Raw genomic sequence first — 25,830 nt, forward strand, 5'->3', positions numbered from 1 at the left:
ATATATACTAGATTAAAACTGACGAGGAAAGGTAACACACGGCCAGCGAAAGCTCTTTTTTTGAGAGCCCAGGTGGTCGTGTTGTCTAGCGGGACGGCTGCAGTTCAGGCGATTTGGTGTCACGATATCACAGTAGCATGGGTTCGAATCCCGGCGAGGGAAGAACCAAAAATTTGCGAAAGCAAATTTACAGATCTAACATTGTTGGGTTGATGTTTAGACGAGTTGTATATACATTATGTACACAGCCATGTATCACCATCATTGATGGCGATCCGATGGATACATCTGTTGTAGAGTTGTCACTGACTCAGACGTATATATACGTACTTATAAATATAATTATTTTCTGTGACTGTATATTACATTAATTTGTAAGATCCTTTACTATGGATAATTTAGCTGATCTGTAACAATAACATCTTCATGCCTTATATATCATGTACTGTAGTACGCCGCTAGATTAAAACTGACGAGGAAAGGTAACACACGACCAGCGAAAGCTCTTTTTTGAGAGCCCAGGTGGTCGTGTGGTCTAGCGGGACGGCTGCAGTGCAGGCGATTTGGTGTCATGATATCACAGTAGCATGGGTTCGAATCCCGGCGAGGGAAGAACCAAAAATTTGCGAAAGCAAATTTACAGATTTAACATTGTTGGGTTGATGCTTAGACGAGTTGTATATATATATTTACATAAGGAAGCTATCATTTGATTTTTATGGGTTTATATTGGGGGGGGGGGGGGGGGGCTGGGGGGGGGGGGCGAGGGGGGATGTTGATACATTTTGTCCCCGTTTTTTGTTTAGTTGAATTCTCTGTCCTCCATTTTTTAAATTTATTTTCGGTCCTGCCTATTTAAATGATCTTTTTAGAACTTATTTTACATAAATTGGCATCCTGTCCTGCCTTTTTCAAATTTTAAAATGAAATGGTAGCTCCCTAAAAGATGTGTTAGGAGTGCCAATACGACAATAGAGCTATAATAAACATGTGAAAACCCTCTGTTAGGCGAACAACCCGTATTATACTTTTAAGATATAAGGGCATGCATGTATAAATTATTGATTCAACAACCCAACAACCAAAATAACCAACAAAGACCCAAATAAAGTCTACACCAATAAAAATCAACTTCATCAAGGTCGTTATTTATTTATTACGTAAATATGTGTAATAATATCAAATGTGTCATACACACAAGATGGTTGTAGTCATCTTGCCAAACTCATGAGTTCTTAGCTACATTTTTTCCTACTATATAATTACTTGTGCATCCTGTTTGATGCACAGTACATAAAGTAAAGACCGAGAAGATATTCAACGATGAACGGATGAATTTGATATATCAAGTATGAATTCAAATCTTTATCTGTTGATGTTTTTCCTCTCATTATGTGAAAAACACGTAAACACAATTCTGATAGGAGATAATCTTTGCGGCAAAAAGTACCGGTAAGTTTTAATGAATTCATTAATGTCTGTATTTTCTTATTTGTTGTTGAAGTTCTAATAAGAAGGTAATAAATTCGACATTTCAACTTAGGCACCTAAAGCTGAAGTAAACACGTCAGCTTTAACTGGGCACTAGCTATCAAAATCAGGTTAAGCGATTTGACTCAAATTCTCATATTAGATTTTAACCATGTAAAACATTTATCCAAAAAAAAAGTTTGATATAAACAATTTACAGAGCATATGAACGGATAATACGTAGCTTTGTTTCGTGTGTATTTTAGTCTTGAAGCCTTCTAATTGACTATCGAGTTGAAATCCGAAGACCTCCGATTGGTCATATACGCGATATAAACATAACTAATAGTGTTGTCAACGGTTAACCGTTCGAACGACCGAATACCGAATACCAAAAACGCTAACCGGTTAACTGGACTTTTTTTCAATTTTAAAAGATTTGATATAAATTTGTATTGACATTATTAAATAGTTGTGTTTTCTTTAAAAATTGTCGTCGGGGTAATTAATTTGACGGATCAATTGTCCAGTATATTGATTGGTATTGTTAATCCAAAAATATAAAATTGATTAGAACTTGTCTCTCAGCTCGGGGCAAGATCTTAAGGAAACATAATTAGTTTCAAATTTTTTTAACAGTAATTTTTAATCAGCAATACGATTAAATTTTACGATTTACTTCATTATTTCATTTTTGATCTTATATTATGTAGACCTACATCTGAATGTGCAATTTCCGTCGTGCAAGTGTTTGTCATACTTTAAACTAAATGCTAACTCAAAAACTATAAAAAGCAAACCAACGGGAATGTAATCAATGTATACTTGATGTTACACCCCAGTTCTATTGTTATACTACATAGTTTCTATTTTTGAAACACGTGTAAATTGAATAGATCTATTGTTACGAATAACAATGGATTTTTACAATTGTCTGTAACAAGCGGGGTTTCTGGAAACCCCTGCTTCTACATCCCGCAAACAAAGGCCATTGTTATTCATAACAATAGAAATTGATTATTCTTTAAATAGCATGAGCATAAGAAATTACTAATATTGTTCACTACAAATTATTTCAAGATATTAAAAAAAAAAAAAAAAAACATTTTCGGAAATTCCAATACCGCAAAAAAAGAATTAAGCATCTATTTTCAATACAAAAAAATCCTTTAATTACTCCTTTACTGAAAGTAATATTTTTTTTATCCTAGTCATATGTTTCTATTTAGAAAAAAGGGGGATTCTAACTCTCGGAGGAGAGGGGCTTTTTTTCTATCAATTCGTAAGATAAAAAAAAAATTAGTTATGATTACCTTTATAAAACTGGTACAGGTAAGTAATTTGGGTTATAATATTGCCTTTATCTTTAGTCTCTTCTACCAAATCCAACCCTTGCCAAAAAATATCGTCCGTCTCATACCCTTCCATATTGACAACTGTTTACAAGGAGCATGACGTTTTTTTTTGTTTGTAATGTGAATACACGATACAGTCAACCTTGACCTGCTGATCCATATTAACCCAAGAATTTAATTGGAATATGCAAAACAACCTTGACATTGGAAAAAATATACTCACTTGTAAAAGTTTGAACGAAGATAACCAAAAAGGTTACTATTGAGGTTTCATGTAATAAAGCAAAAATCTTATAAATCATGGTTTGATATTGTCAATAAAATATATGCTATCGGTTTTTTTTTTATTTAATAATCAATGTTAACAAAATAGAGCTTAGAATGGAGTGTAACTTAGTTATACACCTCGGGATACGGCCCAGCCTCCAGCTGACGGGGTTTCTTATCAAGACACACCTTTCCCTCGGTGTATAACTAATACGTACGAATATCAGAATTAATCAATTTTAGTTGATACACCTCACATTATTTTTGGAGACAACAAGACAAAATGGATGAATCATCGATTTCATACATATTCAATTCTACGAGCTCAAGATTTTTTTTTCATTTTTCAATTTGAAGTTAGTACAAACGCCATAGTTAAAACCGTGTATTTGATTATCAACAGTCAAACTCACCCAAGAATCTTCACAAACAAGCCTTATAAAACCAAAGGCCAAACTTTAAAAAAAAAAAACAAACGTAAATGTATGACTTGCATGGAATGTAGTCACATTGACACTTATACCACATCGTCTTATATCTATGTGTAGTGTCTAACTATTGATAAGGCCTTCAAACATTAACTTTAAGTACCGGTTAACCGGTTAGTCGGTCGAACGATTATACGAGTAACCGGTTAGACAAAAGTGTACGATTTGACAACACTAATAACTATGGATATAAATAGAAACGGATCGCGTGCAATTGGATTTTTTTAGGACTGTTTAGTTTCATATTACAGATTAAAAATATAAATGTTAATCGTCGCTTTTACCTGTATTAGAATATGTTTTTGTTAATGGTCGAATCAGTAAATCAAATGGTTTACATTTGTTTCACTTTCAATGTTGACATTCGTTTTCTTAAAATAACCACACACGCATGAAGTTATCGATATCTAATTAAGGGGTTAAATTGAACATCACATGAATACGATGTCAATGAGGTAGAATTATTCACTTGCAGATAAACAATTCACCATCAATGTTTCTTAGCTCAATTTGACAATGGGTTTTTTCTTAGTCAGAACTTTTGTTCGCATCAAGCGCGAACAAATTCATTCAGTTTACGACGCAATTAATCAGATTATTTTTTTCAAAATTAAACTCTTTAAGGTATGGGGGAATTTACACTCAGAATATTATTTTTTGACACCTGCTTGACCAGAATATATTTTTCATCAAATTGGGGATCAGAATATTTTTTTTCAGAAAAAAAACCTCCTGGAAGTTAAATGGTTAACATACAGCAACAAATTGTATAAAAAAGAAATGTTTCCAAAAAATATTTACACAAAAGAGGAGTACACTTTTGTATAAAAGTTATTCCAAATTGTTTTGAAAAAATCCGCACGTATTTTTTGAAACAAGGAAGATGGAGATGTCTATCTAAACGATAGAGATGTCTACAAAAACGAAATTTTAGGTAAATGTATAAAATATCGACCCATTTTTTTCCCTCTATTTTAGCACATTATTTAAAGGGATTATTTTATTACATAATATTTGTTATGACCTGATCACAAATAACTTGTATACAAATATTCGAAGAAAAAAATCATCTCGGGATTGAAGTTGTATCGTATGCTTTTAACTTACAATAAGGTGCATCTTACAGTGTACATTTTTATAGTTTTATTTATTTACACTTATCTTTCTATTCTATGGAAATTTGATTTTTAGGATTCTTGTAGCCTTATAAATTTAAAGCGTTCGCGATAAAATGGCTGTGATAACATTTCCAAAACATCTTATGGACAGTTTTATGTGTATTCTTCAGACTGAAAGCCTTTTACTACTGTTTAAAGGGGCACTAGCTGTCAAATTCCTGTTCACCGATTTGACTCAAATTCTCATATTTTATTCATAACAATGTAAAACATTTTTCCAAGCTATAAAAAGTATAAAATAAACAATTTACAGGACATGGTCTCAATAAGATGTAGCTACGTTTCGAGTGAATTTTAGCCAAGACGCCATCTAATTAACTATCGAGTTGACCTTCTATGACCATATAAGCGATGTAAACATAAACATAGATATGAATTATAAGTTTAATTATAGATTAAGCAACTCGTGCAATTGTATTTTTATAGGTACGTTGAATTTTGTATTGTAGATTAAACATTTATGTTTATCGTCGTTTTTACCTTTATAAGAATGATTTTGTGTGGATCGAATCAGTAAATCAAACTATTTACCTTGTTTTACTTTCAGTGTTGACATTCTTTTCATTTAAATACACGTACACGGACAATGCATGCGTTATTCTATCTCTTTCTACGGGGTTAAATTGGAGTTCACATGAATACGGATTTAATGAGGTCCAGTTATTCACTTGCAAGTGAATAAGTCATTATCAATGTTTATAAGCCTAATTTGACAAAATTGAACCATTTTAGCTGATAAAAGCAAATTAGTATTTCACTATTTCACTTCCATTAATGATTGAACCAAAAAAATCATACATTTTGATTTTTTTTATATATCTCGTAGTTAGTGCCCCTTCAAACAGAACATTTTAATCCGTATAATCAGGTTTATAAAATTCACATGTTTAGCAGGCTGGAAGAAAATATATCATATAGTCTGAAACGTAATACATCACTTAGAATTTAAAGGTCTTTACTGTTACTTTTGAAAAATGCACCGGAACACAGTCGCATAATATGAAGATTCAGATGTTGACTCAGTCAAGAATAAAACATACGATCCCCTCCGATAGAGGAGAGAACATTGTCAAGAGAAATTGATGATGCTCAAATGAAATCAGTATTTTAAAAATAACCCATTTAAACTACGTTTAAAAAAAAATGCGACTTAGAGTTATATTGCGGATGATGATAAAGTATCAATAAAAACAGATATTGAGGCTAGTGTCAATGAGACATTAACCCAACGTTGCAAATACCAAATAACATCTAGATATCAAAATGCATACGCAATATATTGATTGACTTTCAGAAATGTGAAATGATTTTAAAAATTATCTACAAATGCATTCAGCAATCTATACATGCTATACCTATGCTTCTATTTTTGCTAGCTTTTTACTGACAAATGGAATTAGTTCTATATAGGACAGGTAAGAGGTTAATGTAAATCAGTCTAAAAGCGAATAAACAAAGACCGGTTGTACAACTGTATTGAGAAATTATGTTTTATAAATAAGTCTTGATATCCTTTCTCATTGTTTCCTGTTCATTATAATGACAAACTTTGTTTTTCATTCTATTGTGTGGAGAGCATAATTTGTGCTTCAATCAGAAATGAAAGAGAAATAGTTATATAATAATTCGCGCTAATCAGATAGTTTGATACATTTTTTTTTCAAAATAAGATAAGAAAGATCGTTTATGATTTTCTTACTTGCAAGTGAATAATTCGACCTCGTTTTATCCGTATTAATGTTACCTGCAATTAATCCCATTATGTAGATATTGGTTTATGCGGGTATAAGTCGTGTTCAGTCATTAAAAGAAATTAGCACATACTTACAACTTTTCGTCCAATTAAATTGCTTGATTTTGCCTTCTAATTTTCATAGTACATACCTTTTCCGTGTACTAAGTAACTACGCATGAATGACCACAAGGGTAAGATTTCATTGTATCGTAATCAAGAAATCAAAAAATTGCTACTGGCTGTTTTGAAATAAATTCTGTGTTCCAAATTTAACTAAATAATTTGTAATTAGTTTTCAAATTTTAGATTTTTAACATCCTACTAATCAATCTTTTGATCTAAATTTTTGTTTTGACAATCAAAAGTTTCTTTCATTAAAATACAGAGTAACAATTATGATTCTTTATACATTGATTAAAGTACAACTCCATCTAAAATTTGTAATCCTTTATCTTCCATGCAATTACTTTGTACAAAAAAAGAGTCAACCATGAATCTTTTGAAGGGAAACTATCAATAAAGCAATTTGATATATTTCGTCATATATTGGTCGATTATTGGTTGCCTAATGTCCAGTGACAAATATGTCATGCATGTAAACTATCTACTAGACTTCCTATGGGTACATACCAGGAGCAGATCCAGCCATTTTTAAAAGGTGTTTCAACCAAAGATATGGGAGGGGGATCCAACTGTTTGTATTCATTCAAAAGCATTTTCAATATAGTTTTAGTTTTTATGTGAAATTGAAAAATGTTTTCCAGAATGTAAAGCTTCCACTGCAATTTAAGTATTGTCTGCTTTTGGTCAATTTATTTTGTCATCTTACCATGTAAATAAGTACACGTACATGTATAGTAAAACACCGCTTTATATCAATAAACATACTTACACCAGCAGCTACCATCTTTTCATTCTAAAGTCAACGGCCTTTTGAAATCCCGTTTTTACAATGATATTAGTGAGTAGATTTACAAAAACTACGTAAATGAGCTACATCTAGTCAACCAAAACATGTCGATAGACTAATTACAGGATTACTCAAGTTGTAAATATGTGCTAAATTGGATAGTGTATAGAAAGGTATATACTATGAAACTATGAGCCCCTCGCTCTAAGTTTCATAGTATATACATTTCTATACACTAACCGGCACAACTGTCAACTTTAAAAGAGAAACAAAGGTGAACAATTTAGTGAACTGATATAGATTCGATCCACAAAAAATCAGTCTTGTATAAAAAAAAAAAGATGATAACCAGTACTTTTTTTTTTATACCTGTGTCATGAACTCAGACAGACCTAGAAAACTCCAATTGCTCGAGATCGCTATATTTTAATAGCTATGTTTATGTTTTATACACTTGTAAATTTGGAAATTGTTCCGAGGTTTTTATCATTGCGAATAATGCGACAGAGTTGTAAACGCAATAATTTAAACTCGCATTTCGAAATATTTTATATGAATCAAACATATTTTTTTCTAAAAATCGTCAAAATTAAAATCGCATTTAAGTCTAAAAGAAAATAAATCGCAATTATAAATTATTTATTATCTGCCAAATGCATTATTGATTGTTTAATATAGATCTCTTGTAATTTGGTTATACATTTTAGTAAGTTATAAAGCAAATTTTAGAATTTGAGTCAAATTGTTTAACAAGAATTCCACAGCTTATGCCATTTTAAGGATGGCCCCCTTTTATTTAAGAATTTTTGACAAATATTGAGAATCCTCTGGTTGTATCCATGTAATACAATTAACAGTTTTGCTCGCTTATCCCAACCTTTCTTTTTATACATGTAACTTTATAACATACACAGTGAAGTCTGAAAAATCTTTGTTATCGTTTCATAGTTTTTGAAAGAGAGGAGGTGCCAATGTTCAAATTGAAAAATGTAGAGAGCATCATTTCAAGCAAATATCTTAAACGGCTTATATTTTGAAAACAAACGCAGATCCGTCACTGTTTCTGCTTTTTAGTTCCTTTATTTATACAGTATCAATTCATAAAAGTTTTTATTAAGCTTGTTGTTATGAAACCGATTAGCGAACATCTTTGAATGTGCTTATCACCGTTAACTAAATTTTATAAAGCATATTGTGACAACCGGTGTCTGGGGTCGTCTTATAGTTTTCAAATTTCAGACGGTCGAGATCAGGACCTTTGGACATATTAAATGAGTTGATCCTTGATTCGGTGTCAAAACCTTAAAGTTTTCGCACTTTGTCTTAAGTAATTACCAAATGCCAATATGAAACTTTATTGATTGTGTTAAACACTGTAAACAGATATGAGATTTCATATTTTGATTACACAAGATACATATATTTGGTAAAAAAAAAATTGTTCACATTTTGATTTGAAATAGATTAATAGTTTTGTAAAATGTTTCATTCACAGGAAAAACAAGTTTTTATCGCCGTTTAAACTTATTAAAACAATACACATAAGTAAAACAATGACAACCCATCCGAATACATCCGGACTTGTTGTTTTGGAAAAATCAATTATCTTTGAAACGGAAATAAGTCCTTTTCATTAAGATTTAATATCTAGATACGGAAATCATTTCTTCATTGATTCTAATACTGACAAGAATTGTAGTGAATTCGTTATGGTTAAAGATCTTTGTTCGTTTATATTGTTACTTTCACTGATTGTCAGTAGTTTTACCGATGGATTAAGTACGACAGAACAAAATGCATGTCCTCGGTACATCAGGTCAGTAGACTTAAATCGTATCAAGATCGCACAATATGAAGATTCGTCGTTAATTAAATCATTTTAACCCATTTTAGGTCGAGCTTTTTTTAATGCTGAATTTTTGGCTCTGCTTTTACGTAGTGTTTTCGTCAATTCTTTACACTTCTCAGGAATTATTATTTCCCTCGGAGTTCAGTATTTTTGTTATTTTACACTTTTCTATGTCATTAAGTCAGGTCGGACATTTGTCTCATTGGCAATCATACCACATCTTATTCATGTGTATATTTTTGCTTTTAGTTCACTTGCATAATAAAATATATATCTTGATAATAAAGGACCGATTTAAATAAAGTTCACATTGTTGTGTACGTATTAAACATTTTATAAACACATTTTCGTTTTACAATTTTTGTTAGTTTGCAGAATTGTAGAATGGGGAACATTTGAATGTTATTTTTATAAATGGAGTATGAACTCGTTAAAATTTGAATTCACGTAAAATTCAAGTCAATGAATATTTCTAACAAATCCATCAAACAAGCACGTGAAAAATGATACGTAGTAAATGTAAGACAAATATTTTGGATACATTCCATGAAAAAAAACGTGTATTAAAAAAGTAGGCGTACATGTACATTTTGGCTATCCGGAAATTACTTTTTCTATTCATTATTGTGTTTTAGAAAGAAAAGAAAGTGTACGGCAAAACCAATAAATCGTGCAGAGTTTCATGTTAACATGAACATTTGCTTTATAATTTTTAACTATATTTTTTTTCAGATTTTGTTCGGATTACTTTTATTTAAATTCTCTGTGGGTATTGGTACTTTCATCTTTTTAAAATGTTTCATTTCAATCGTGGTTAAAATAAACATGTACATGTAGAATACCCGATCTTAATCAATATCATGATACAAGATGACATGCGCGTGTGTGTGATTTTTGTGGTACATATTAACATAGATTTGTAATTGCATGATATCTGAGCACACTTCTGGTTTTAGTGCCGTATATTGTTAAATTGTTAGTTATGTGTAAGGCGTTTGTACATTGTTGTTTATCCGTTCAGTTTTTTTCGTTTGGTTATGATTTTTTCATCTGTCATTTTTTAGGTAATCTTTTAAATTATTATCTTCTACTTTAAAAAAAAAGAATATGTATATATTTTCATCAATTGATTCAGTCTCATCATGATCTAGATGATAGTATTTTGATATTGCCCTGTAACATTATTTCATGCTTAAAAACGATATACTTTAATCTCTTCGTACGTAAATCCTAGGGAAATGTGAATATTTTATTGTTGGGAATTTTCAACATTGATTTAGAATATTTCCAAATCTTGTTAATAGAAATGCTCTTATTATTTTTACATGTTTAGCCTTTGGAAAATGTCAGTCATAAGTTTAGTCTTGAAAAGAACAGATTTTGAAATTTAGAATTTGTACGTTTACCCCTGTAAAATAATTTCTACTTGAGAAGAATTCGGATCCACAAATGACAAAATCCATGACACAGGCTAATTTTTAAAAGATACACATCAAACTAACGTTTTTCTCTATCGTTATATTTCACTATCAGTTTTATAATAATTGGTGATATTAGAATGATTTTTTCATAATGTTTTAATTATATCTAAATATGTACAACGTAAGCACATGCTAAAATTACATAGTTTTATTATAAAACACATTTTTTTCATTGCACATAGTCATTGATTTAAATTTCAAATGAAAACAACCAACCATTAGTTTAAATGAAACTGATCCCAGTAACATAGAAGGAAAAACACCTTACAAATCTAAGCATATTGAAATGATGTTGCAATGGATAGAATGATGTATTACCTAGTCAGTAGTGTAGTCATTAAGTTTATACATACATTTAAATATTTGAAGGCTACGCTTATGTGTTTCTCATATAAAAAGTAAAATAACAAAACTACCATCCTCCGAGGAAAATTCAAAACGGAAAGTCCATTTATCAAATGGCAAAATGAAATGATAAAACACATCAAACGAATGCACAACAATAGTCATATATCTGACTTGGTACAGGCATTCTCAAATGTAGAAAATAGTGAACATGGTTTTATAGCGTACAGTATAAATCTATTTTTTGTGTACCAAGAACTTCGAGTTCTAGAGCAGAAATGACTTATATTGATTTTGTTATTTTGTTCTGTTTAGACGAATGAAGCCAGATGGACAGTACCATAGAGTTTTGGAAATGACATGTTGTCCGGATTATATGGAAGTGGACAATAAGTGTATAGGTAATTAATGACCTTCTAGATAAAAAGAAGAATAGTCAATGCTTGCTTATAGACTCTATAGACCTTTTGAATACAGTTTGAAATATTGATATGTTGACATGTTGATTTGTTTTTATGTGTTATCCACTATGCCGTAATTTACGTACTGTAAACTTGCTTTTCTGTATCTATTTATATGATAGACGTGTACGTACGTTTCGTTTGTACAACTGCTTGAGATTAAAACGTAAAGGATTGAGATCTTAAAAGAAAAATGTAATCCCTTTACATATTGATGTGACTTTTCAAAGTTCTCAAATATTGTTAACTTCATATTAAAATGTGTTGTGTTTTTTTTATTTGGAGAAATTGAGAATACGATGAAATGATTCTAAATTAAATTCAAATTTTATCAATGTGATTTCTATCTTAATTGTATGGAATGTTCATTACTACAAAAAAAAAATATGTAAACTGTTGCTCCAATTTGAAAACTAAATGAATTTCGTTATCAAAAAATAATATTCTTTTCAGCGTGCCCTGCGGGCCATTTTGGACAGAACTGTAGTGTACCATGTCTTGACGGTAAATATGGACAACAATGTAAATTGACATGTAATTGTACACGTGACCTATGCGACCCAAAGACTGGTTGTAAATGTAAAGCAGGTTATACTGGAGCACACTGTGATAAAGGTATGACAGGTTTTAATATAACCTTGATGTAACTACCCCTTTACAATAATTGCAGTTGTTAGGACTTAGTACAATGTTGTGTCTGTTGTCTATGTCACGAACCATTTATGCAATGCATTCCGACCATTTCGAAAGATAGCGAAATATTTCCTTCATAATTGTATATTTAATTGAAAAAACAAAAATAAACAGCGTGTAATGATCTATATAAAAATTCAGGATCACTCCAACAGATTTAAATGATTAAAACGTAAAATGCGTTGACCAGAAATGACTTTTTAAAGCCTACTTTAGCTCAACCTTTCTTATATTTAACTTATCAATTGTAAAAATATAAGTCTACTTTGTCTCAATATAAAAAAAGAAGATGTGGTATGATTGCCAATGAGACAATTCTTTAACAAGAGACCAAATGACACAGAAATCATAGGTAACCGTACGACCTTTAACAATGAGCAAAACCCATACCGCATAGTCAGCTATAAAATGCCCTGAAATGACAAAGGTAAAACAATTCAAACGAGAAAACGAACGGCCTAATTTACGAACAAAAAATGAACGAAAAACAAATATGTAACACATCAACAAACGTGAACCATTAGATTAAAGGCTCCTGGCTTTGGACAGACACATACATACAGAATGTAGCGGGGTTTAACATGTTAGCAGGATCCCAACCCTATCCTAACCTGGGACAGTGGTGTAACAGTACAACCTCAGAACGAACCATACAAATCAGGTTAAAAAGGCATAACTCATCAGATGGATACATATGCCTCCCTTTCCTATATTTAACTTATCAATTGTAAAAACGTAAGTTATGTTGACTAAAGGACAACTCTATTATAACTCTACTTATGGTCCAAAAGACGGACAACCAAACAAACTTTAATGTTAGTTCATAAAAACGCTGCATATATCTCTTACAGGAAAGCAGGAATAAAATTAATGAATCTGGAAGAATTCGGTCGTTTAGAATTTTAATCCATTCAAAATAATTATTCATATTCATTTATCTTGTACTTTGTTTGAAAAGGTAGATAACTTAAATATACGATTTCCATAAGAATCTTAATTATTGAACTTCTTTTACTTATAGAGTGTCCAGATGGATATTACGGCATGGATTGTCAATCGGTTTGTAAATGTTCAGAACACTCTGACTGTGATCATGAGACTGGCCATTGTAGTTGTCACATAGGTTATGAAGGCAGATTTTGTCATGACAGTAAGTCCAGAGAACATTCGATTTTATCCTTTTGTTGTTTGAAAAATATGACATTATTTTCTAGAAATCAAATGATATTTTAGTGTATATTTCGTGGAGAAACATAAATGACGTCACTGATACTTACCAATTTTTCTGTATTTTAGCTCAGATTGATTTCTCAGACTACTTATTTAATTTATTAACTCACAGATCGTTATACACAAATAAAGGTAAAATAAAATGACAAATTTCAATATCAGATAGAAAAATTGGCACAAAATCTAAACGTTTGTATAATATGCATTCTTGTAACAAGGTTTAATCTTCATACACAAATAAAGGAAACATTTTAAGAGAAGTTTCAATATCGAATACAAAAATGGCACTTTATCTCTTGTGTTTGTATAATATGCAGTCGTAACTTTAATTTAGATACATGGATTAATATACGGATATTAAAATCGTTTTAAAATCAATTTGAAATACCAAATAAACATTTGGCACTACATAGCCTGTCTCTGTATATAAGCATGTTGTTCATTTCAGTTTGCCGAGATCAGTTTTACGGACAGGAGTGCTCCCGTAATTGTAGTTGTCCAAATCAGGTACCTTGTCATCACGTGACCGGTCATTGCTTGTGTCCAAAGGGGTTCAAGGGAAACAACTGTGATGAAAGTAAGTGAACAAATTATAAGAGATGCGTCTATGAAGTGTATTGTTTGACCAATTGAGGTACCCTTGATGAATGATTTGTACTGAGACCAAAGGTATCATTAACTTAGTAGCAAGGTTGTATGTGCTTTTTACGCTTTAAATACTTGATGGGTAAATCTGTAAAATTATAGGGTAAATCTGTAATAGTATACAGACACTGTAAAGAAGTTTTCAAACGGAAACCAATACAAGTATGTAATTCTGCGCATATATTTTTGGGTCTGATTCATATACGTCAACGATTCAAGTAATACTGAAAATTCAAGGTTATTTTTATCATCAAAGATAAGTGGGATAAAATAGATTATATACGAAATATGTTTGTACGATTGGATATCGGATTATTGAGAGAACAATACATTTTTGTCCGAGTTTTATTTTACAATTGATTTGTGTGTGATCAATTGAAAGGAAATGTTATCCGGGCATTTGTGTTATTTTTGTATTTCCTTGTTCAAATGATATTTATAAATAGAAACCGGGGTAACGCGACCACATTTTTGTATTTCATTTCACGAGGTTTAAAATGTTATTCCTTAAAATGCTCATTTGTTAACACACAGGGAAGTCTGTAGATAGTCCAATTTATGTCGATAAAACTCACGTCTGTGTTTTATATTACTCAACATGATTCACCTATTGTCAATAACGAAGGTACGCCAATTATGGAAAGTTGATACAAAGCATTTGGAACAAGCATCTGGTATTTACCAACATCCACATTTATCTACATTACAATTAGATTTTAAAAATGAAATTAGTAGATGTTGTTGATAACAGACATAACATGCTCCTTTTATTTATTGACCACTCATATATATTATGATGCTAAAAACAATACATTTTACTTAAATGAATGTACAAGAACATAATTATGTTTAATTAAATCTATGTACCAAAAAAACTTGTTTTTTAGGATGTCCGGTTGGTACATTTGGCGGAGACTGTCTTGGTACATGTAATTGTATAGAAGGAACATGTGATCCAAAGGACGGACAATGCACGTGTAACCCGGGTTATTCTGGTAGATTATGCAACGAAAGTAAGTCGGTCGTATTTAAAGCCATGCACCCAAACTCGTTTGCACATATTAACATGAATATTATGAATAACTACAGACTAATATATATTTTACTCCTCAATGTTAAATTAATTTTGAGTTTCCCTAAAGAGACATTAATTGTCTAAATGCTGATCTGATGCATTAAAATTGGTACTGTTACTGTCATTAACACACTTATTTGATGTTGAATAATGTCATCCTTATACATCATAGGCAAATATGTTGACCGTTGTTCAGATCTCATGAATCCTTTTTATTAAAAGTCATAAAAGAAAGTCCAGTTAGAATCGAATTACGCATAAATGAGATAACTCGACTTGAAAAGGAAAGCTTCTCCTGCTATGCATTATCACCCGCCATGTCCGTATAATAAGATCATGCAACACACTTGGTAAAAAAATGGCAGACAAGTCAAATAAAAATCAAGAGATATGATATGATTGCCAATGGGACAACAATTAACAATAATGTTAGGTAATGAGAGTATTATTTAGATCCAGTTCTTCAAAGTGTAAGTAATATAAAAAGCTGGAAATCCAAAGGACAAAATCTGATATATGGAAAAAAAAACAAAAACAGCGATAAGGTGTTTAACAGTTTATTAAGCAGCTAATGCATAACATCATTACTCGTTCCAAAGGAATACGTGATTTACGTAACTGAAACAAATACTATGATAAGTAAATAATAAAGTGTTTTCCCGGTATACAATATTTTAATAATTTTTACAGATTGTCCAGAAAATTCGTTTGGGAGTGGATGTAATTCCACCTGTACTTGTGATACTCACTCAAGATGTCATCCAGTTACTGGAGAATGTCTGTGTCAGCCTGGCTTCCACGGAAAGGATTGCAGCAAAAGTAATTCAATTTTAATCAAATATAACTTGCATATCGTCCATAATTGAACGGTGTATAAGGAGTTTCACTTAATGGAGGTTTCTCAACATCTTACGAACGAACGAAAAAAAAAGAGGGAGCATTCATTTATTCAATACTTTTGGACTATCGGTTGTTATCTTCTAACGTTTGCAATTTCGTTTACATAGAAAATATATACATTTTGGAATTTGTAAGACCATTTAGAGTCGTAGACATATTATATTGTCTTGATATCTATAATATATGATATACAATTTACGGTTTAATCTAAACATTTGAAAATCTAATTGGTCAATAAATCATGGCGAAGAATATAAAATATTTAGAGCCAGGACAGTAATCGTACAAAATATTTTGATTAACATGACAACATCATTTTGAAAATATATATATGAAAAAGGGTAAATATAGAATTTTGGGATGGTAGGGAATGGGAATCTTTTTGAATCTTATCAAGGATCAGATCAGTGGAAGAAGTCTTTCGCAAACATGAGGTAAACTAATCTAAGCGTGAACGCTTTTAGCTTTTAATTTGAAAAAAAACATTCCTCGGATCCAGGGTAACTTCGTTGCCCCAACTCTTAAATCCAAATGATCACTTCTTGACCTTAAATGATTATATCTGATTTATATTCTAGCTAAACTGATAAAGTCAAGAAGATGACTAAAGGGAAACATTGAAATAAATATTAAAAAAAAAGAAAAAAGCAGTTAACACTTTAAAAATATGTTCTGTAATGTATTTAATTTTGTTTTGCTTTGTTTTGTTTTCATGCGATTCTTATTTTCTTTTTTAGTATATAATTATATATTATTTTTTTTCATGGAGCTTTTATGGAATGCTGTATATGTTTTCTTCGTTTTTTGTTTTTTCTAATGTTTTTCTTTTTTACTTTGGGAATGGAATTTAAAGAAAATGGACCTTTTAAAAACTATCTAACTATCATTTTTGTTGGTGCTGTAGCACTCATATTTTCAACAAGAATACACAAAACTCTATAACTTTACGATTGATCGAGTGCACCTTTATATTTCTGTAGCTTATTCCCAAAAATAATTTTAGAGCAAGTTGGACCGATTTGACCTAATGCACATCGAGACTTTTCTGTTGGGTGCTTTATTCTAGGAGATAGAATTTACCCAAACTCACCCTCCTTTATTCGTTCCATATTTATAACGAATGTTTGGATAATAATATAGTGGCGTATCCAGAACTTTTCATAAGGGGTGGGGGGGGGGGGGGGGGTTGCTGACTGACAGAAGAGGGGGTCCTCTCTAGATTGCGAGTTTAATCTCCCCAAATAACACACGGCTAAAAATGATCTTAACTTAAATACAAATATCTTCCTTATTTTTGGCCCTGTCGTCAGAATTTCGTATGGTCATATTTTTCTAAAAAGCCGGTTTAATGACTAGTAGTATGTTGGACTATTAGTCCCCGAGGGTATCACCAGCCCAGTAGCCAGTACTTCGGTACTGGCATGAACATACGGATTTTTTGTGTTATTAAAATTTGCTGTTACAAAATATTAGAAATTATTATAAATTAAGGAATGTATCTCCCTCATGCAAAGCTCTGATTCCTTTCACGGATTTGGCTATACTTTTTGGACCTTTTGGATTATAGCTCTTCATCTTTTATATAAGCTTTGGATTTCAAATATTTTGGCCACGAGCATCACTGAAGAGACATGTATTGTCGAAATGCGCATCTGGTGCAAGAAAATTGGTACCGTTAATTTTATTACTACCACTGGGTCGATGCCTCTGCTGGTGGACTATTAGTCCCCGAGGGTATCACCAGCCCAGTAGCCAGTACTTCGGTACTGGCATGAACATACGGATTTTTTGTGTTATTAAAATTTGCTGTTACAAAATATTAGAAATTATTATAAATTAAGGAATGTATCTCCCTCATGCAAAGCTCTGATTCCTTTCACGGATTTGGCTATACTTTTTGGACCTTTTGGATTATAGCTCTTCATCTTTTATATAAGCTTTGGATTTCAAATATTTTGGCCACGAGCATCACTGAAGAGACATGTATTGTCGAAATGCGCATCTGGTGCAAGAAAATTGGTACCGTTAATTTTATTGGAGAGTTTCAACCCCCCTATTTCAAAATGAAAAGGAGTAGGTCCGGTAAGGGCCGATTTTGGCCTCAAATTTCCAGTTCATCTGACGAAAGATTTTAGACACTTTTTAAACACCTAAGTGTCTTTTTCAGCTGATTCAATTAGTTTATGTGAAAGATTTAAACTGATTTACTCATTTAAAACGCTCCGATTCTAGCTTAAATATGAAAAATCTATCAAATATGCCAAAAAATGTCACTTTCAGATGTTTTTTGTCAAAAATGAAAGTGGCCGCATCCGTGTTCATCCTTAACCTTTATATATGTTATGTATTTTCATCAAATACAACTTACATTTCAATATAAAGAATGAACACAAATGCGGCCACTTTCATTTAAGACGGAAACCGTCTAAAATTTAACTAAAATGCTAAAACTGTGAAGATTTCAGTAATTTAGCATGATTTAATGATGCTAGTACCCGATACATGTACATTGTTTTGTAAAAAACTGCCCATATTTATGTAGCAGAAGCATTCTAGTTTCAAATAAATAACTCAAAGTTTACATTTTAACAATTTTGTAAAACTGCTATATTTTGGGGCCAAAACGTGGTTTTAGTGAACCTTCTCCTTTGTGTATGTTTGCTTACCTTTAATTGAAATGTTTTTTTCTGAAGCTATTTTCATATGTCAAAATATTATATTCAGTACTTTAATTTCTTCTAACTTATAAAATTTGCTAAGTTTTGGCTGTTTAAAATTGAGGTAATTTTAATTGCAAATTCAGACACAAACTTATTATAATAATAAATTTAGTTTCTTCTTCATAGTAGAAATTAAAATTATCCCATAATATTTTAAGCATATAGTATTTCGTAAAACTAGTTACTGATAAAAGTTTCGGAACCTAAATATGAAAAAAGTCTTAAGAAATAAACGGAAAAAGAAAAGAGTTAACAACTTCAATTTCAATACGGAACTTTATCACTTTCCTTCCATCACATTTTGTGTATTAGTCAATAATTAGCTCTCAACTGATATATGAAATTACTTCCTTTTTCACTATTATATATAATTTTTTTTCGAATAAAGTGCACTAATATATGGCCCATACTTTGTTTGTATATGTTTATATTATTCTATGTTTTTTGTTATAAAACATCAAATATACTTTGTTAGAAAAGTCTCATTGTAAAAATCAAAACAATTGACGGATTGTTTCAGTGAATATTCCGTGATGTGTACGATATGGTCAAGTCCGTTGAAACTTGCTACTTCAAGTCCAAAGAAAAGACAAAAGTCGTTAAATTTTATGCAGTACTTAATATGCCAAAAAAACATCACCGACTGAAAGTTTGAATCAATATACCAGTATAGGGAAGTCAACCTTGTTCTGCATTGTATCTGCAATGAATAAAAGATTGGATGAGGTGAACATAAAGGTGTTTCATGCGATAGCTGTAAATTTGAAGAACTGCTGGCAGTTTACCATCGTCCATACTTCAAAAGTTACACTAGTAAACAAAATTGTTCCCCCTTTGAGAGCGAGGATGCTTCTAACCTGAAATTTAATGACGACAGACAATTATCGGACTGTTCAGTGTCCCTCAGTTTCGGGTGTTTGTACGCGTTATAGAATGCAGTCGTTCAACTGAAGCGCTTGATATTTTGTTGCAACAAAACATTTTAGAAAGATCGAAAACAACGCAAGTTTGAATCAGATAAGTGTATTAAGAATGTTTTATCCGTGGCAGAAAGCAATGGCGATGATTTTAAAGTTGAAACAGTTTCTCGTCCATCTTTTAAACTTCAAGCACTCTATCATTCTGGTTGCATTACAAACTATTTGCTTAAAACGAAACAAACAAAATTCCAAACCCGTGGAAGCAGAAATCTCAGATCACGATACTGCTTTTACTTATTTTATTTTGGCTTTTGACAACGATTAAATGGTGAAGAAAAGCATTCCTTATGACTACATTACTTGATAAATATAGATGTCGTCTTCCTACTGATTCTAATTTAAAATATTCTACTTGTAAAATGCCGTTTAAACTCATTGATAACTATAGAAACTCAGTTGTAATACAACTTCAACAAGTTCAAGGCAAATCTAACATAATATTCAGTAGCAACATAACTATTGAAGATGTCAAATCAGCTGCTAGTCAATTGCAAACTCACCTCAAAATCTCAATGTCAACAGTAATAGACACAAATAACGCACAGATATAAAGTATACTTAGAAAAGACATCGAAACTTAACTAATTTCCACAGAAGAATACCCAACTTCGGATTAATTGCCTCTTTTTCTTCGATTCAGGCAATGCCTTCGTATTTATTGCAATTCATTTTATGGTTACTCGATGATACTGTATACAGCCAAGTCTATTCTCATGAAATGGCACCAGAGAAATTGCGTAAATGCTTGGCAATTAATGAGTCAATCGTTTATGTGGCCGAAAAAAGTTTTACTCCTTTTCATTTAGGTTTGGCTTCACAAATGTACCATGAGTTTGGTTCAAAATACCTTGTTGAAACATTGAATGCCAATGGATTTTATTCTTCGTAAAGTGGAGTGCGACTCTATCTAATAACCATGATCTGAAATTGAGCGAATTCAAGATATTGTGTACATCTCGTATAATGTTTCCCCAGCATCTTTGCAGACAAGCATATGGATGTCATCACACCTTCTTAAACAACCTATTAGATCACCTATTAGATTCGGTTAAATCTTAGATGGATTGATAGGATGGTTTGAAGCCGGTATTTTTTGTGCGACAAATGTCTTCGGACTGCCTACAGTACTTGTATGTACTTTTAAAGGCAAATCTGTGTGCTCAAAAGAACGTGTTTGCTTTGAGCAGAACCTTTCATGTACAGACCTGTGTCAATGAGTGAAATGTGTAGAAATATTATAAAAACGTTTATTGTGACGGTTGATGAAAATGACGATAAAGAGGTAGCGTTTGATTTTATATATAGCTTGTTGCACTAATATACACTGTCTAAAGTTAGGAGAGGGTTGGTGCGCTTTTAAAAAAGTTAAACCCGCCACATTCTGTATGTGTCTGTCTTAGTCATGAGACTGTAATGCAGTGGTTGTCGTTTGTTTCTATATACTATATTAGTTATTTTCTTATTTATTTTGTACATTAATCACGCCGTTAGATTTTTCGTTTGTATTACATTTTTCATTTTGGGAATTGAAGACTATGCGATATAGAGTTTACTCATTGTTGAAGTCCAACGGGACCTATAATTGTTAATTAATGTGTCAGTTGGTCTCTGTTGGAGAGTAGTCTCATTGACAATCATATTACATCTTCTTTGTTTATATGGAATACTTTTGAAGTTTGTGGTACGTTGCAAGGAAAAAAGGGGGGTACAGGTACAAAATCGATCATGTAGTAGACATTAACCAGAGTAAGATACACAACAACAGATAAAACTATGGAAGAAGCAATAATTGTGAAAAAAAAAACGAAAGCAACGAATAGTCTATAAAAAAAACCAGAAGTATCCGCAAATTCAATTTGAGGTCATATTTGACTCTACTGTTCTATTGCTTTGGTTCGATACCTCACCCAAAGTGATAGTTTAAAAAATAATTTTAAAGTATTATCCTTCATGACACCTGATTTTATACCTGAAATTGAAATTATTTATAAGGTTAAGGTGCTCTTAACATTTTATGGGTTAAAAACAGAATTTTTGGAATTTTGTTTGTATAAAGGCGTTTTAGGATTTGTTTTGATAAAAAAATCTTTAATGATTAAGGTTTATGTATAATAACAAACATTACTAAAGCCAAAAACAGTATCGTTTGTATTTAGGTAGAGTTTAGAAATAGAAAAAAAAAGAGTTAAAATTGAAACCCTTAAAAATTTTCACAGATTTGTACAGATGACCTCTATTTAAAAAAAAATGTGACCATATCAAGTCCTGACGACAGGCATATTGTTATAGTACAAGGTTTTCTCTTTCCAAAGATATATTATATAGGTGTGTGTTCGGTGGGGAGATTAAATTCGAAAAAATATGCCTTCAGTCACCGCACTATTACAAACTGACAATGATCTTTTTAAATGGATAAGGGAGATAAATCGAACGCGTATATTCGAAGTGTACACAAACGAAACTCAACGTAGTAATACGTAACATTCAACAACAGAAAATAAATTGGAACACCGATTTTTAACCACAAAAATAAAATGCAAGGTTGCAAAAATATTATGCAATTGTTAACTGTTTTCTTTAAACACACTGCAATAACGGTAGACATTTATCTTGGATTTTATTATAATAAAATTACTGCTCCTTAATGATACGTTCGAAGAGTTTTGTCCGTTCGCAAACCTCTATTATGTATTAATGATTACACTCATATTTCAGATTTAAAGTCACATTTATAAAACTACGCATTCAATCCAGCTTGTATGCAAATCTCTTTTCGAGTAAACAGTTCTTATTAAACATTGTTAAACCATTTAAAAGAATTAAAATATTATGTAAGAAAAAAACTGAATCCAAATTAATTTTGGCATCAATGATAATTTTAACTTATTTTCAGCATGCAATGTAGGATCATATGGGCCTGGCTGTATATACACATGTAAATGTTCCAGAACGTCAGTATGCAACACACAGACTGGTGAATGCGCGTGTGATAGAGGATGGACCGGGTTAAGTTGTGACCATAGTAAGCTATTATCATGAAGTCCCGAAACAAACTTATTGTTAGAGTAGTTCTCCCTTTTGGCAACGGTTTTGCTACACAATGGTGTTTTTGTAGTTTCTTGACCTTTTTTTGAATACATCGACTAAGTTACGGAATTTGTTTTGTTATTCAAAATTATTACATGTAGATTACCAATAAAGTAATTTGAAATAAGATTTAATAAAAAAACCTAATCAGCCTCATATAGTTATTATTTTGTCATTAGACTTTTCAAACTAGGATTTATACAGACGATATGACTGCAACAATACTATTTTGCTCAGTAGTTTCACATTTGCTATGTATCGCAGGATGTTGAACTGTTAAGCTTCCAAAGGAATGATTAACATTATGTAATATAAGTGGATAATTTAGTTGTAGTATAACTTTTATTTAGAATGCTCCTCTGGTTACTATGGTGCTGGGTGTCTTCAACGCTGTGGCTGTTTAGAAAATCAACATTGTCAGCACGTGACTGGTGACTGTCAATGTGAGGCAGGGAAACATGGCTTGCACTGTAATGAAAGTGAGTTTTGTTTTTATAATTATTTGAACGGACATTTGCAATTAACAATTACTTATTGTTTTAATAACTTTACGGAAATTTTAAGTGCCTACAAACAAAGTTTAATTTTATATTTTCCTGTTTGTTAAATTGTTGTTGGCGACACATTGGGGTTGTTTTGATTTTCTCACAAAGGTTGACCGAATATTCATCAATATATATATATATATATATATATCAAAGTCAAATAATTTGTATTGATAACATGTAAATTCAAAAGACCATAGAAAGAACTTCATCAACGAATCAATAAAATAAAAAAAAATCTAACATAAAATGAAATGTGTGTTTATGCTTTCTTCACTTCACTTTTATTCCTATTTTAGCTTGTGGTGCTGGTACTTATGGAATTGACTGTGCTCAAAGATGTAGCTGTCAACATTGCAGTTCAGTTGACAGAGTTTGTCAACAAATGCATGCCAGTAATGATGGTATATTTCTAATTATATTATTAATAATAAAAGAATATGTGTGGTAAAATGCACTATCTATTAAAAGTCGTAACAAAAATGCAGAGACCAAGTTAAATAATTGATAACATACACAATATTTTTAAGGTAATTTTATTACTTTGCAATATCATGTTCGGTACGATATATCAGTATAATGACTTTATGATATGAAATAAAACGAAGAGAGTTAAATGTTGAACAAACAGATCTTTGACATTGCAAATGAGACAAATCTTCACAAAAGACCAAAATGACACAAAAAAAAAACCGTTGTTGGGACTTGTTTTGTATAATTTTGTCAAATATTCACACGTTGTCACAAGTCAAAAACATCCTCAGTGTTTCCCAAAAGTTAATCATATGTTTGTGTTATATAGAAACTCCTTGATATATACATTTTACGCATAACAATACAATGTCATATGTCCCATTTTTACGTACTTCTTCAACATCCGATCTTTAAAACCTTTTGTACTCTGTGACTGCAAAAGAATGTGACAAAAATAACATTTGCAGGTGTGAGTGTCTTTGTATATAATAGATTTCTTGGAAATTACACGCCTCTGTTGCCATTGAGGGAAAGCTCATCGTGTTGACCGATGGACATCATCAATGTGCAATAATCAATCGATAAACCAATGGCCATGTCGCATTATCCCTTTTAATGCTTAATAATCCATCAAAATTAACGCATTTTTCGTATCACTTTAACGTATTACACTCATAATAGTGTAATGACAGAAATTTCTATTCGTGCAAGCAAAAAGACAAAAGGTTACAACCATAAGAACATTTCTTTTTAAACCGTCTTGTTGGAGGACTATCATAAGCATGACAAACTCGTGCAAGCAAAAAGACAAAAGGTTACATCCATAGGAGATTTCCTTTTTAAAACCGTCTTGTTGGAGGACTAACATAAGCATGGAAAATTGCAAGAGCAAAACTTTTTTTTTAATTTTTGGCAACAGAAGTTTTATTACACAGTAAAATGTAGTTTTGTTAGTATTTGGTCTTTATACTTTTAATTTTCTTACTTTTAGATAAATCAACAGTAGGAATATCTGTCGGTATAGTGGTGGGAATTCTGGTTTTGGTCGGATGCCTTTTACTTATTGTCGTTTTGAAACGCCGTAAACGTATGTCAGCTATACAGGACCTGCAGAAGATGAAGAGGGACGATTTTAGCAGTAATCATTACGAGGACATTGATACCTACGCTGAAATACCAGATTCAAAATTACTACCAAATTATCCTTACAGCTATGCCGATTCAACTGATGTTAAACCGCCAATCAAAGAGAGACAACCGACAACAAAACGAACACGGAATATTTACCTGTCTGTCACTGATGCACAGAGATTCAGTAAACTCTCAGTTTCAAGTGGAGACATAAAGAGTAATGGTGATAGTTCGGACTATTTGAATCCATATACAGGATTAATAAGGGATGTCAAATGTGCTAGTTATCAAGAAATCAACAAAATGACAAAAGAACGGAAATCTAGCAATGAGTCTGACTCTGGATATATAAAACCTGCATCAGGAACTGCAAAGACAAACGATGGGAGTAACAGACAATGCAATGACTACATAGATGCAAAATCTTCTATAAGACTTAACAATGGCAGCGACCTCGACATGATCACCAAAAAAGACAGAAACGAGAGCGAAAGCAGCATCCAGTCTGGATACTTAAAAATGAACTCGAGTCTGAAGAAGAAATCAGAAACTGATGCTGATTACAGCACAATGGACATCGATGAAAATGGTAGTCTTAACAGTGTATTTCTTCCAAAGATTACAATAAGCAGTCAAAATGGTTCAACAGAGACCCTGAATATAAGAACCAATGAATGAACACATTTTCAAACATTTGATTACAAATATGTATAGAAATACAAGTCTCACTGCCGTTTTATGTACATTCTGAAATAAACACATTATAATTATGTTAATTCTATTAAAATGATCTTGACGTTCTCAGGCATAA

General features: G+C 31.6%; 1 protein-coding gene across 2 annotated transcripts; it reads left to right on the forward strand.

The window, feature by feature from the left end:
• The first annotated feature begins 1,160 nt into the window (after positions 1-1,160).
• Positions 1,161-25,830, forward strand: LOC139528548 (multiple epidermal growth factor-like domains protein 10). Of its 2 annotated transcripts, none has more exons than XM_071324579.1 (11): positions 1,161-1,452; positions 11,394-11,479; positions 11,993-12,154; positions 13,254-13,382; positions 13,911-14,039; positions 14,995-15,120; positions 15,873-16,001; positions 22,676-22,804; positions 23,220-23,348; positions 23,714-23,818; positions 24,880-25,830. In XM_071324579.1, exons 1-11 carry the CDS (start codon positions 1,352-1,354, stop codon positions 25,695-25,697), a joined length of 2,043 nt encoding a protein of 680 aa, XP_071180680.1. In that variant the 5' UTR covers positions 1,161-1,351; the 3' UTR covers positions 25,698-25,830. The 2 variants fall into 2 exon arrangements, with proteins under 2 accessions (XP_071180680.1, XP_071180679.1); XM_071324578.1 differs by lacking the exon at positions 1,161-1,452 and adding an exon at positions 8,947-9,219.

The sequence above is a fragment of the Mytilus edulis genome, chromosome 6 (assembly GCF_963676685.1).
Source record: "Mytilus edulis chromosome 6, xbMytEdul2.2, whole genome shotgun sequence".
NCBI lineage: Eukaryota > Metazoa > Mollusca > Bivalvia > Mytilida > Mytilidae > Mytilus > Mytilus edulis.

What these genes read in the sequence shown, in the direction of transcription:
- LOC139528548 (XM_071324578.1), top strand. Translation starts at nt 9,113, where the DNA reads ATGGTTAAAGATCTTTGTTCGTTTATATTGTTACTTTCACTGATTGTC. An exon ending in GCATGTCCTCGGTACATCAG is followed by an intron (nt 9,220 to 11,393) that starts GTCAGTAGACTT and finishes TGTTCTGTTTAG; the next exon opens with ACGAATGAAGCCAGATGGAC. An exon ending in CGGAAAGGATTGCAGCAAAA is followed by an intron (nt 16,002 to 22,675) that starts GTAATTCAATTT and finishes ACTTATTTTCAG; the next exon opens with CATGCAATGTAGGATCATAT.